We start from the raw sequence: 13,935 nt of genomic DNA, 5'->3' as shown, positions 1-13,935 counted from the left end.
ATGAGCATCTGAAATATGTCTCGGACTAACACACATTATAGTCGTGTACAGTTATATATTTTCGATTCATTGAATGTTATCCAAGAGACCAAAGTTTCCGTCTACGATGTTCCTCATGCTGCACGACGTATGAGCGCGGAGTAAGTGGGCCGTGATTGGTTGCACAGCTCAAGTGCGAATTCCACACTAACCTCTTAGATTTGTACATTCAGTCTATGAAAGAAACATTTCCACACATCGCCAGCCCTACACAAGACTGCAACGTTAGACAACTTCTCTCATACTTCCACTCAAAGCGACCAAAACATTCGCACTAGAAAACCCGGTTTCAACCATGTTCCGCGACGTATCTCCCACCCTCGGGCCCTCCCAATTCTCATCCGCCATCCCCCCGCCGTCCCCGCCTTTCTCCGCGCACAACGATCCTCTCGACGACATCTACGGCTCTGCACCCAACTCACCAGACCTAACCTCCCAACCCCCCGCAGACCCTGCCCACGAAATTCTCTCCGACCTCCCGTCCCGCCAGCGCGCCTTGGACACCGACGCCTACCGCGAAGGCCTCGCCAACAGCAAGGGCCAGTACGTCCAAGAGGGTTTCGACGAGGGGTTCTCCCTCGGCGCGAACATCGGACAGCATGTCGGATACATTTTTGGAGTTCTCCAGGGTATCGTGAATGCCTTAGCAACGCACAACGACGCGAGATTAGCGGAGGCGGAGGGGTTGTTGCAGTCTGCGAAGAAGGAGTTGGCGATTGAAGAAGTACTGGGCAAGAACTGGGTTGATGAGGAGGGGATTTGGAAGTGGGAGGTCGAGGATAAGTCGGAGGACGTCACGTTCAGTGAGGTCGCGAATTGCCACCCTGTTGTGAGGAAGTGGATGGACAGTGTAGCGGATGTCGCGAAGAAATGGGGTGTTGATCTTCAAGCTGTGGAGAAGGGGTTGCAGCCTGAAGAAGAGGAGGAGCAGTCATGAGAGGCATTGATGAATCCAATCTCTCATCAAACCGCCGTGATACACGCAAGAGAAGACTCATTTTGTCAACTCTGCAACGCTTGCAGGTTGTTCATGGTGCACATGGTATGACAAATGCACGCAGGCTCGAATTTCCAGAGCCAGAGACAGGCATATCCGAGCTTCATGCGACTCCAAGATGGACCCGTGCAGTCAAAGAGTACTCTGCTCTGTGTTCACTCATGTGTCTGGTAGCAAAAGCAGATTCGACAGCACCAGGTGCCATAGGGACTAGTTCTGGTTTTCTGTTACACATCTCTCCACGTCAGCAGCTCAGATATGAGTTTTGGGCCACTGTATCACTTGTGTCATCATATTGTTTGTGTGAATGAAGCGCTTAGCCCATTGCAAGCCCAACTTGTAAGACGATAGATATAGATATCTTGGGGTTGACATATAGTTTGATAAATGCGCACGAGGTGCACAACAGGGAATATTCAATTCTGAGTCAATCTAGTAGAAATTCATGACCGTACTATTTCTCTAAAAATAAATGATGAATAATTCAAAAAGAAGTATTCCCAAAACTGCTCATGTCGGCGACAAGATGACATCCGATCCGCCTCGTGCATGGACCAAGCGATTCAACACGGACGATCAAGCCAGTCTCGGTGTCGGCATATCGGCGTCATCGATTAACACCGACATCGAGTTCATCTTCAAATATCCAGTCATTCCTTGACTTTCATGATAATGCCTCAACCCTCATCTTACCTGCAAATTCACCAGTGCAGTTCGAAGCCATGATACATGGCCTGACTGCTTTACGCAGATCGCCTCCCAAAAATGCGTCAAAGCACCTGCTAACCCTTCGTCCAACCCTCACGCGATCTACTATTGCGCCGTCACTCGTCCGCCGCCTCCAAACCACAGAATGGCAACCCGCCCGCCCGATAAACCCAGCCGACCTACCTAAACCGAAACCGCGAAAAATAAAGCCTCCATTCACACGTAGGAAATGGGTACGCAGGCTATTCGCCGTCTCCGCAGTGCTAGGCATAGGATACACAATCGATACCCAGTTCAACGCTTCTGCAATCACCCGCAGTTTGCGAACTTTCAAGACTGGTCTTCTGGTGGGAATAGATTATAAGATAAACTTTCGCGCGCATCCTCCACTCGCGGCGAGTATCGAACATCTACATGAGCGTAATGCTGTGAGAGTTTTCGATCTACTTGGAAACAATGGAGGGTTGTACTTGAAGATTGGGCAAGCTATCGCTATGCAGAGCGCGATCCTGCCCCCCGCTTTCCAAAAGATGTTCGCCAAGATGTTCGACGATGCACCACAAAACGACTGGCGGGAGGTGGAAAAGGTCATCCGCGAAGACTTCGGAAAGAGCCCCGAGGAGGTGTTTGGTGTCAGTTTCTCAGGCGAACCAGGAAAGGGTGTGATGGAGAAGACTGCAAGGGCCAGTGCGAGTGTCGCTCAAGTTCACTGGGCAAGGCTCGCGGACGGTCGAGAGGTTGCAATCAAGATTCAGAAGAAGGAGATTGCGCGACAGGTTGGGTGGGATTTGTGGGCTTTCAAGGTTGTTGCATTTGCATACTCTTGGTGGTTTAAGATACCCATGTACAGTCTCGTGCCGTACATTTCGGAGCGACTCATGCTGGAAACGGATTTCGAGAACGAAGCTGACAACGCGGAGGAGATGCGCAAATTAGTTGCCGGAGAAAGTCGACTGAACGGTCGGGTGTACATTCCAGAAGTGTACAGAGACTTGTCGAGCAAGCGAGTGATGACCGCTGAATGGATCGAGGGCGTGAGGTTATGGGACAAGGCGGGCATCACGAACCGATGGCAGGGCGGTTGGAGGGCAGGCAGTCCAGGTGCTGGAGGTGCAAAATTGCCTCCAATACGTCAGACCAACGGTAATCCTGACCCAAATGTGCCCGCCGGCACAGCAAAGAATGGGCTCCTAAAACCAGATCGACTCTCATGGAAAGGTCACAACGGCAAGGGAGGTCTTGGTGTTTCTCTCACTGAAGTCATGGGCACTATCGTTGATCTCTTCTCCGCCCAGATGTTCCTCTGGGGTCTCGTCCATTGCGATCCTCACCCCGGTAACATCTTCATTCGACGCTTACCATCCGGGAAACCCGAGGTTGTCCTCATCGACCATGGCCTGTACATCAGGATGAACCCCAAATTCAGACACCAGTACGCGCTGTTCTGGAAATCACTGCTCGCATTCGATAACGACACAATCAAAGACATTGTCAGCAGCTGGGGCGTCAACAACCCCGACATCTTTGCCTCCGCCACCCTCATGAGGCCATACCAGGGTGGAGACAACAGCACACTGAACGAGCTTCGCAACGGAGCGACCGGCAAAGACCAACAAGAGCGCGCTTACGAGATGCAAGTAAAGGCCCGGGACGGCATCAAGCAGATTCTAGGCGATGAGACCAAATGGCCCCGCGAGCTCATCTTCATCGGACGCAACCTGCGAATCGTGCAAGGTAACAACCAGTTCCTTGGCTCGCCCGTCAACCGCATCAAGATCACTGGCCTGTGGGCTTCACGAGCCCTGACTGAAAGTCTTGACCTATCGTATACAGAGCGATGGAGCAACTGGGTGAAGCATCTGCGTTTCAGGAGTGTGCTCGTCCTCACAGATATCGTGTTCTTGTGGTCGCGACTGAGGCAGGCACTTGGATTGGGACGAGGCATGGAAGAGGACATTGAGGAAAGGATGCGCGTGATGGCGAAGGACTTTGGAGTAGAGCTCAACCACGGCGTGTTCGAGGGCTGATTACGAGCGTGAAGTTACGTCCATATTTTTAGACAGGATGACCGTAGAGGAAACTTGTACTATACCGATTCCCCTCAAACATAGATGAAATAAAACGACTGATATATCCTTACCCCATCCTCCTCCATCAAAACCAACCCTACAACTTAGCCCCCCTCTCCTTACTCTTCGCCTCCAACTCGGCCTTCTTCTTCGCAAACCTCTTCGTCGGCGCATCCTCGACGAACCTCTCCGCCAGTGCATCCACCGCATTGACCACAGCGATCAACCTCGCATCCCTAATCGGCGCATTCTGCAACCTCTTCATCTCCATCATACTCTTCCCGTCATTCCCCTCGAGCTGGCCCTCTAGGAACCGCACAACCTCTGCCTGAAACTCCTCCCCCGTCTTGTCCCACACGTAGTTGTACATGCCCGCGTCCTTGAGCTCCTGCGCCGAGAGCTTCGTGCCGAACATGAGGAAGTCGTTCGCGCGGTGGATGCCCATGTGCTGTGCGAAGGAGAGCGCGGAGCCGTTTTCGGGGACGAGGCCGAGCGCGCTGAAGGGGCATTGCAACCAGCTGCCGGTTGTGGCAAGTACGATGTCGGCGATGCCCTGGTGAGTTGTTAGTGTGGGTGTGGGAGAGGGGAGGGGGGATGAGGGAGCTTACGGGGAACCAGGCGGCGCCTCCGCCGACGGCGGGGCCGTTGAGGGCGAGGATGAGGACTTTTTTGTGGTCGATCATGCTGCGGAGGAGTTCGGTTGCTGGGTGCGTGGTTAGTTGGTTGGTTGTTTTGTCTGTCCACTGTGCCTGTTTCTCTTCTGTGTATGTAGGTCGTAGATGGCATGGTGTTGACCCAGAACACTCCGCTCATCCAAGCTCCCGCGGTCCAAAGCCTTCTCTTGGGAGGTGAAAATCAACGATGATGAAATGAGACCGTACTCACCATAGTTAAACCTCCCCAAAAACGCCAATTTCTTCTCAGCGTCATTCTTATACTGTGGAGGCTAGCAGAAAATGTCAGCATCATCCTCAACGATTCACAATATTTCTCCCCCTCTCGTCCATCACAGCCCAAAAAATCGAAAGCAAAGGAAAGACGTTCGAACATACCCCACCGCTGCCCCCAGCACCAAACCCCCTAACATCCGCACCGGCGGAAAAGAACCTCCCCTCTCCGGTCAGCACCGTGAACACGGTATCCGGGTGCTCGTTCAGGATCCGCAACGCGGCGATTGTGTCTTCGATCAGGTTGCCGCCAAATGAGTTGAGTGCTTTGGGGCGGTTGAACTGGAGTACATGCGAGTTAGCGAAGGACATGAACGGAATGGTTTGGCATACGTCGGTACGCGCGGGGATGGGAGAAGAGATGGGAAAGGGAGGGGAAAACAAGGGAGAGAGGCGAGTTTACTTTGATGATTCCGATCTGGCCGCGGATCTCGAATTTGATGTCGGTGAATGTGGATGCCATGGTGAGTGTTGTTGTGTGTTTCTTATGTCGTGTCCTTGGTGTCGTCCTTGGTCTTCTGTAGGGAATGAAATTCGCTTTCGTAGATATAAGGCGCGCAATCAAAAGAATCTATCTCTTTCTTCCTTCTTGTTTCAATTTCTAATTCCAGTGATCTTCTCTTCCTCGATTTCGTATATCCAAATGGAGCGGAAATGGTTCAAGGTAAACTCGCCGTTACGTGGGTGCGTTGTGAATTCTCTCGCTCGCTCGATCAACAAGTCTTCGATTATGTCAATCAAACAATCAACCAGGCAAATGTCTTTTATCATTCAACAAAACAACGTCAATCTTCGTCGTGGTAGTTAAGTCGTAAGCTCTCCTAGTTAACTAAGTAATCCTACCCCAGCTTTGTTAGCGCGCTAAATAGCCACTGCCTCGGCTGTTCCGCAGTGGGGATTTGGGGGAGTGCCAGGCACGGTACCGGTAGCGTTCGGTAACTCGCGAGTCAGACGAGGAAGTTCAATGACGTTTGTGAGATTGAAACGGATTTATAGAAGGAGTAAATGTAGTTTCTTTTGCATTGGAGCTACGATGGAGAAGGTTATAGTATTTCGGCATAGATGGATGGGATGCTGACATGGAGCGGCGCGGTCGGTCTGTATGAATGATCACATGGGGAAGGTTTTATATCTCATACTGCAAGAATATGGACGAGAGATTGCCTTCTTCTGAGCAGGTGAGCAATGCACGAGTTGTAACATATGATTATCGGTCAATCTGGGACCCAGAGAGTCTGGGGAACCTTTGTGCACACCTGTTGGGTAACTTTGAGAGACTTGTTAGTCGAAGCAGTGTATCCACCACCAAACGCCATATCATTTTGACACTGATGGATCTTGTAGTCAACGTATACACCTATTGATACAGAGTGCTTTCTGGTCCTAATATTGGCTGCAACTATGATGGGATATGATAGAAGTTGAAGCATGCTGGGAAGCTGGACTGCATGATGACTAACAGCCGATTAATCATCTACATCGGGCTAGCTCTTGATATCGACCTCAATACCAATCTCGAATTCAACCTCAGTCCGATTCTACTAGGCATCAAACTGAATTCAATATCTGACTTGAAGTTGGTATCTATTCCAAGTTAATTTAATTCAATATTAACACTATACGAGCTTCTATATCAACCGATTATCAACTCGCGATCAACATGCTCGTGTCTACTGATATCAACCTCAATCGATATCGATATCACGATGCTCTTCAGAGCGATGGTCAATATCGACCAACCATATGATTTGGAGCATCTACACCATACTGTGTAGGATTGACGATTACAGAATCATGATTAGAGATCTGTTTCGCCCAGTCTATGTGGAATCAGCACAGCCTCGCAGAATACCGCTTGACCTTTCTAGGTGCATCCTAAAACCACAGTCACCTGCTTATGATTGGCTGGTTAGGTTGAAACTATTTTCAGCCCATATCCACCTCCTGGTCTCGTAAGGCCCTCCAGCCGCCCGAATCTACTGTAAAATTGCTTGCCCGGCGCTGACAGCAAAGCGTCGTGGGTGTGCGTGTACTTGCGCGTGTGCTCTCTCTCCCACACTCCCAATCCAGGCGCCCGGTTACCGCTACTCTCCGTCGAGTACGAGTACGAGCACATCCTTCGAGCTGACCCCATCTGACCTCTTTCTCAACCTCTCCACCTCGAGGAATATAATGTGACAATCGAACATGTCGGAACTAACATTTGTTTTTGGGCCGAACAACTCGTTCTTCTTCGACTGTCCCAAGGCATGGAAATTGTACGTACTTTGAGTTGATCGACAAACGCGCATTACCTGCGAAAGCCGTGAGAGATTGTGCGCGAGCTGACCGAAAGTCCCCCATAGCCATAACCTCCCGCAGACGCTCTGGCAGCTCTTTCAGTCGTACATGAGTGCAGAATGGCGCATCGCGCAACCGTATTGCCTTGCGCTGGCACCGCAGTTGAACTCCCCAGAACCTATATGGTATATAGGATGCAAGACGCTTAATGGGGAGGACAAAATGTGTAAGTCGTTGTGTTGTTGTGGTTGTTCGGTCCCTTTTGTCCCTTCACCCTCACTGAATTTCCCCGCATGTCATGCGCTGCTCGTGTCACAACTCAGCCCTGTCGTCGCACCACCAACAATACTGTTTCTATTCGCCTCGATGTTGAAACAGATCGACGAATAGAAACGAAACGAAACAAAGGGACAAGCTAATAGTAATGCCGAATAGTCCAGTCGCAGCAGTTCTTCGACCAGAACTACCCCGAGCTCTCCCAATGGACGAAGACTATTCCCAACAGCGCTCGAGCATGTCGCGTAACCTTTGGATCAGCTCCTTACTCCTACTTCGCCTGCGCGCCGGGTCGCGGTTCCTCGTGGGCGGGTGTGCCGAGCGAGTTGACGGATAAAGTGCAGAAGTCGTTTGACACGCCGTCCTGCGTGTCGCTGGGGACCAACGAGGCCTGGTTCGCGTTGTGGCCGGACGGCTATTTTGCGTGGAACTTCCACGGCCAGTATCAAGAGCTGGAGGGAATATTTAAGACTATTGGCCCGCAATCGATTGGTGTAAGCTGTACTGTAGACCCAGGAATGGGAAACCATACTAAGATCGAACGCAGACTTTGGCACTTTCGCCTTACAACCCCCAACATTTCTTTCTGGCTTTGAAGGATGGAACCGTGAGATATAACTTCGCGGGCATACCCGAGTGGACGGCACCCATCCAGGAGATAATGAACCAGTGGCAAGCAGAACTTTTCCAGAGACAGCAACGCATGCAGCAGCTGCCATTGAGCCCGCCATTAAGTCCGCCATTGGGTAACGCTCAAGGTCAGATGCAGTGGAATCCCCAAAATGGTATGCCGGCACCAGCACCGGGTGCCCAAGTCTACGTTGCAGCACATTATGCAAACGCCCATCCGCCTGCTCCAGGCATGCCGCAGTATAACGCATATGCAAATGCCCCTCTGAGCCCCCCACCGATGGCTATTGAGTTACCTGGAAGTACATTGCTGGAACCTCCGCAGGCAACAGCACCAGCTTTTCCACCACAGCAAGGTGCACCAAGACCTGTATCTATTCTAACGGAGGTGAGTGCATTTTTGTGGGCAAACTAGACCATCGTGTTAACGTTCTACAGAAAAAGAAGAAGGGCTTCTTCAGGAAAGCGTTTGGTAAATCTTGAAGTACATAACGGATCAGAGGCTTCAGGGCAAACAAGCTGTGCTCAGATCTCGAACGACTACTAACATGGACATACGACATAGCACTCGCAAGTTGAACATGTGTGCGGATTTTTCAAGGCGAATTTTATTTTTAGGATTATTTCATGGCGCTCCAGCACGTTTGCACGACCCTATACCCATTTATCTCTTTAGACAAATCGACTTTTGGAATTCTCACATTTTTTCGTTCTCTCTTGATGACTTTACATTGACCGCCATTTTCTAGAACGCGCCCTTACACAAAATAGATCACAAGACTAATTCCCTCGGAATGTCAGGCAAACTGTGGTGCGTAGCACAAGGCCGCCACCCGTGTGTGTGGTAATTCAAGCTGCAGGCTAGTCCGACCGTCGCGAGCGCGGGGAACCTCAGATATATAGCCGAACATCGGCATCGACAGTCGACCTTCCCAATCGGCGCATATATCCAGCCCTGTTCCTGCAGAAACCCGGATATGTTCCCATGAAGATCCAGTCGTCACCTCGCATACTCTTTCGGCTCCATGGCGGCGCGGGTGCTCTGCTGCCCACCGCTTCTACCGATGGCGACGATCATCCCATCACTAAATGCAGATGCATACATAAGATCGACGGGCGCCGCCCATCGTCGTTCCGTATCGCTCTTTCCTCAATTTTAATTTTTGCGTGTGTAATATTCGTCATGGACCGATCGCTGCGCACCTGGTTCTGGAGATCCGCCATCCTCTGGCAGTCGGTATGCATCATTGCAGCTGACCCGACCGTCACAGTGCTCAATGGCACATACGAGGGCTTCCACTTATCAAACTTCAACCAAGACATCTATCTCGGAATTCCATATGCGCAGGACACTGGAGGTCAAAATCGATTCCGGATACCACAATCACTAAACGAGACATGGAACGGCACGCGCGAGGCCAAACAATACGGCCATGCCTGCCCTGACTTCCGCCCGGACTCAGACGCGGAGTACGGTATGAGCGAGGACTGCTTGAGCATCAACATCATCAAACCCGCGAGCTTGAAAGAAGGTGAAAAGGTGCCAGTTGTTGTCTGGATTCATGGTGGTTCGTATCAGGTCGGCACGAGTGGACTGCCCAATTACAACTTGACGTACTTTGTGCAACGATCTGTGGACATTGGCAAGCCGATCATTGCGACGAGTATCAACTACCGGAAAGGTGGATGGGGTATGATGTATTCACGCGAGATACAGGGAACTGGAAATACGAATCTGGCGCTTAGAGACATGAGGAAAGGGTTGGCTTGGATATCAGAAAATATCGGGGCGTTTGGAGGTGATAAAGATACTGTTACTATCTGGGGAGAATCGGCCGGTTCATTTGCCGTTGTAAGTTTTGATCATGTTATCTACTTGATATCCTTCGCTGACAACATACTCAGGGCCAATTGCTCAATTCCTATGGAGGCGATACTGGCGGTCTATTCCACCGATCCATTCAAGAATCAGGTTCAGCCTCCACCGCTTGGTACAATGGCTCGGACTGGTACCAGCCAATATACGACAAGATAGTCCAACAGACAGAATGCTCAGACCAGCCCGACACTCTCGAATGCCTCCGCACCGTCCCCTACGAAACCATCTTCCCCTTCCTCGACTCCACCAAAGTCGGCGGACCCGGCTTCTACCCCACCGTCGACGGCGACATCATCCCCAACTACCCCAGCGAACAACTCTCCTCGGGCCGCTTCGCCCACATCCCTCACCTCTACGGTAGCAACTCCGACGAAGGCACCGACAACGCACCCCCTGGAATCATCAACACCACCCAAGACCTCCGCAACTACCTCCTCATCTCCACAGGCTACGACTTCCCTACTACCGTCGTCGACGAAATCCTGCGTCTCTACCCCGACGATCCCACCCTCGGCATCCCCCTCGACACCGGCACCGAACGCTTCGCAGCCCAAGGCTTCCAGTACAAACGCGCCGCCGCCATCATCGGCGACACATTCTACCACGCACCCCGCCTCACCGACGCCCGCGCCTTCTCCGCCCACGCCCCGACCTACATCTACCGCTTCAACACCCGCCCCTTCGTCAACGCCACGACCGCCAACTTCACCGACACCCTCGGCTCGCTCGCCCCGGCGCACAAGGGCGTCCAGCACTTCTCAGAAGTCGCCTTCGTGTTCGCGAACCCCGCGTTCGTGGGACCCTGGCCAGAGTACAGGGCCCTCAGCGACCAGATGAGCGCTCAATGGATCAACTTCATCGTCTCTGGGGATCCGAATGCGGAGGGGCTGCCGAAGTGGCCGACGTATGGGGAGGGGGAACGGGGACTGAATCTGGTGCTGCAGGCGAGGGGCAGGGGGCAGAATGGGAGTTTTGTGGAGGAGGATACGTGGAGGGTTGAGGGGAGGGAGTTTTTGAGCCGGTGGGCGAGGAGGAGACATGTTTGATTGATGGCGGGTTTGTCACGAAGAGGGAACTTGGTAATGGCGTTGATGGGGAATCCAATGGGAGGTTTATGAAGGATGATAGATGGGTAACAAGTTTAGAGAATTGTATTTCATATCTACAAGCATTTGGTCTAACGTGAGCGAATACACTTTGACGTAAAACCACCGTCTAGACAGTACGTCTATTTCTAGTACTGATCTCGACGCCATCATCGATGGGAGCTTCGCCTGCTCTCGCTTCACTCACTCACGCGTCGACGGTTCGTTGGTTATGTCTGCGAAAAGGTAGTCACAAACAAAGAAGCTGTGTCGTTTGAGCTGGATGAGATGTTTTGATGCATGGTCGATGATATAGCTAGCTACTCAAAATATGGTAATAGCGCTCGTCAACCATCGGTAGCCATATCACGGTGTACTAGTTCATTGACAATATGGAGTCACTGTCGTTTTCATGTGATGTTATCATTGATGATCGGCTATTTAACCCAGTTACGTACCATTTAATACAGATTTCCCCTCCGCTCCGATGCCGACGAAGACGGAACACTGCTCTTGGAAATACTACTGTACTGCGGAAAACCGTCCGTGGCAAGCTCCGTTGATGACTCCCAGTGAAGAAAGAGAAGTCTTCCCCTCATGTGAAAACCTCTTCACTACTCATGCAGCTGGCTCATCTAGCCACCACCGCGATTCCAATGCCTGGAAAGGCCGATTCTCCAGACAACGCATGCTTAGCGTGTTTTCATACTCACTCAGCTCATACCATGATCCCATTTGCGGGGGCGGCTTAATGAGCTCGTTGTCATAGTCTATCTCACTCATCCACTCTGTCGCATCCACAAGAGCCTCACCGCTTGAAGAAGGCTGTATGAAGTTCAGAGGTCGGACGGCCGGCTGCTCCATCGTGCCCAGGTCGAAATTGAAGCGGATGATGGAGTTTTCTGGGTGTTCTATCGCATCTTTCCAGACCTTGGGTAGTTCTCGACAAAACATGGCAGGGTAGTATGCGCTAGTTGTAGCTTCGTCCTTGCTGTAGAAATTCTCATGGGCTTTGTCGTATGTTGCCTGCCATGCCACATATCGATGGATGGTGTCGCGGATGAGACTTGCGGAGTGTTCGGGAGCGCCATCGCAGTCCAGGACCAGCGAGAACGAATCATCAGGCATGCCTCTCGACTTGAGTCGAGCGGCATCGACGAGCCAGGGCGTGAGGGACATAGGAACTATGTTGGCTGGGACCACGGATGGGTAAAAGCCGTCTTCTGAACGATGTGACCCCAACATGACATTACGCCAAATACTGAGGCGGCGCTCGATGCGAAGCTTAGGATTCTCGATACAGAAGTGGATGAAGCCCTCGACGTGACAGGCTGGATTGCAGTGCGACATGTGATCCTCGTGGACAATGATCTTTCGAATGTGTTTTCGGATTCGAGGCTTGAGGGCGCCGAGAAACTCGATGGTGACGGCCGCTGCGGAGAATCGGTTCTTCTTGAAATTCGATGTCACATTGAGGCATCTATCTGAAAGCTTGATCTCATTTGCCATTTGCACGATAGTTTCATTAGAAGGAATCGACCAAGGCACGCGAAGAAGATTGCGGAACTCCTGATACTCACCGTGCCAAGGGTATAACGGGTCGGGCATCACTTCGTTCTCCCAACAGACACCCTGCTTGTAGTACTTCGAAAGATCTGATATAACACTGTTGAAATTTGGGTTGATAGATATTGCGTCCAATAGCGCCCGAATGAGCAGTGTATACTCCTGTTTAGTTTGGCTACACCTGAGGTCGTGATAAGCCGGAAGGAGAACTTTTATAAAGTTTGCGCCGCTTTTCACCTCGCGAAGTGTGTTCAGGATGTCTTGAGATTCTGGAAATTGGGCACTGATAGAGTCGATCGCTTCCTTCTTGACGCACGCCCATGCTCGTGTCAAGACATAGAATTCTAGCGAATGGATTTCATGGAGCAACTCGTTGTAGAGGTATGCCGTGGTGGTGGTTGACTCTGAATACCCGGTGGTGAATGAAAGGGTGTTGAGTTTGAATGGAAGGCCGTCCATCTCGCCAGCGATGGTGCTGCACGTGAACATGAGGGATACGTCCACGGGTCTGTCGCTCGAGTCTCTTAGCCTTCGAGACTCGAAGTCAAAGGTGTACCCATCGTCGCCGAGGTAGTATTCGTAGATCATTAGGCGTACCTCGACGGGGATGATCAGGAGGTAGCATTTCGAACTCTCTTCGATGAGATGGAGGGCGGCAGGAATACTCGACATTGCTAATCTGATGGTGTCGATTCTGTGAAATGTGAGTCGATAAGTTCTTTCGTCAAATTCGGCTCCAAGAGATAATTGCAGAAAGTGTTGTATGAGAAAAGGTTGTATGAAAAAAGGTTGTATGAAGAAGGTTATATGAAGGCTGTATGAAGAAGGTTTTATGAACAAGGCTGTATGAACACGGTTGAATGAACAAGCTTGTATGAAAAAGATTGTATGACGAAGGTGCACGATCCACCCAAGCCTTTTGGAAGTGAAGTGTATTCATAATGAATGAGAACGTGTGTTTTTATCATTGTGTGCGCTTTATCACCTTCACGGTCACATTGACCTTCAGCATAGGGGGAAAAATGCTAGGCCATTTCGATGACCGGGCCTCAGCAGTACAACAAATGATGTTTTAGCTATGATTCTGAATCAAGTGAATGGAAGTATTCTACATTAGTTTGCAGTTGCCCGTCCTGGAGAAGGCTCTCGCACTTATCTCGCTGGGAAGGAAGGTTTGATGGATTCTGGCTGCATCATTGTTTGTAAAGTTTTAGCTTCATGACTTGGAGAAAAGAAATAGAGGCCACAAAAGGAGGCTTCAGATTGGATCTTGCACTCTTGTGTCAAACATAACTACTACAAGAAAGATTTGAGATATTTTACTCTTTGTCAATCAGTAGTCAGAATTAATTGAACATATTCGATGAGACTGTTCCTTCATGAATGGGAAGCTCACAGCTCGCACTTTCGTTCTGAGGATATTTGCATCCAAAGTAGCTTCCTTGTGGGAGTGAAGTGC

General features: G+C 50.8%; 5 protein-coding genes across 5 annotated transcripts; 3 read left to right on the top strand and 2 right to left on the bottom strand.

Annotated features, from left to right (window-relative positions):
• Positions 1 to 233: 233 nt before the first annotated feature.
• Positions 234 to 4,261, top strand: BU24DRAFT_363348 (ABC1-domain-containing protein). Its single transcript, XM_033524209.1, has 2 exons — positions 234 to 969; positions 1,788 to 4,261. Exons 1-2 carry the CDS (start codon positions 335 to 337, stop codon positions 3,769 to 3,771), a joined length of 2,619 nt encoding a protein of 872 aa, XP_033390567.1. The 5' UTR covers positions 234 to 334; the 3' UTR covers positions 3,772 to 4,261.
• BU24DRAFT_458103 (peroxisomal d3,d2-enoyl-CoA isomeras-like protein) lies at positions 3,911 to 5,223 on the bottom strand (the record flags this gene model as incomplete). Its single annotated transcript, XM_033531595.1, has 5 exons — positions 3,911 to 4,366; positions 4,422 to 4,516; positions 4,699 to 4,759; positions 4,866 to 5,042; positions 5,164 to 5,223. The coding sequence occupies 5 exons, from the start codon at positions 5,221 to 5,223 to the stop codon at positions 3,911 to 3,913; spliced, it is 849 nt and encodes a 282-aa protein (XP_033390566.1).
• Positions 5,224 to 6,741: 1,518 nt separating this feature from the next.
• On the top strand, positions 6,742 to 8,645 carry BU24DRAFT_417859 (uncharacterized protein). Its single transcript, XM_033526833.1, has 4 exons — positions 6,742 to 7,266; positions 7,476 to 7,810; positions 7,864 to 8,334; positions 8,385 to 8,645. Exons 1-4 carry the CDS (start codon positions 7,149 to 7,151, stop codon positions 8,427 to 8,429), a joined length of 969 nt encoding a protein of 322 aa, XP_033390565.1. The 5' UTR covers positions 6,742 to 7,148; the 3' UTR covers positions 8,430 to 8,645.
• Positions 8,646 to 9,129: 484 nt separating this feature from the next.
• BU24DRAFT_458101 (alpha/beta-hydrolase) lies at positions 9,130 to 10,871 on the top strand (the record flags this gene model as incomplete). The annotated part of the gene is made up of 2 exons (XM_033531594.1): positions 9,130 to 9,798; positions 9,852 to 10,871. 2 exons carry the CDS (start codon positions 9,130 to 9,132, stop codon positions 10,869 to 10,871), a joined length of 1,689 nt encoding a protein of 562 aa, XP_033390564.1.
• A 657-nt stretch (positions 10,872 to 11,528) lies between these two features.
• BU24DRAFT_405110 (uncharacterized protein) lies at positions 11,529 to 13,148 on the bottom strand (the record flags this gene model as incomplete). Its single annotated transcript, XM_033525683.1, has 1 exon — positions 11,529 to 13,148. The coding sequence occupies one exon, from the start codon at positions 13,146 to 13,148 to the stop codon at positions 11,529 to 11,531; it is 1,620 nt and encodes a 539-aa protein (XP_033390563.1).
• Between the last annotated feature and the right edge of the window lie 787 nt (positions 13,149 to 13,935).

The sequence above is a fragment of the Aaosphaeria arxii genome (genome assembly GCF_010015735.1).
Source record: "Aaosphaeria arxii CBS 175.79 unplaced genomic scaffold BU24scaffold_1, whole genome shotgun sequence".
Taxonomy (NCBI): Eukaryota; Fungi; Ascomycota; class Dothideomycetes; order Pleosporales; genus Aaosphaeria; species Aaosphaeria arxii.
Note: the sequence above shows the minus strand (reverse complement) of the source record. Positions and strands in the feature narration are given on the sequence as shown.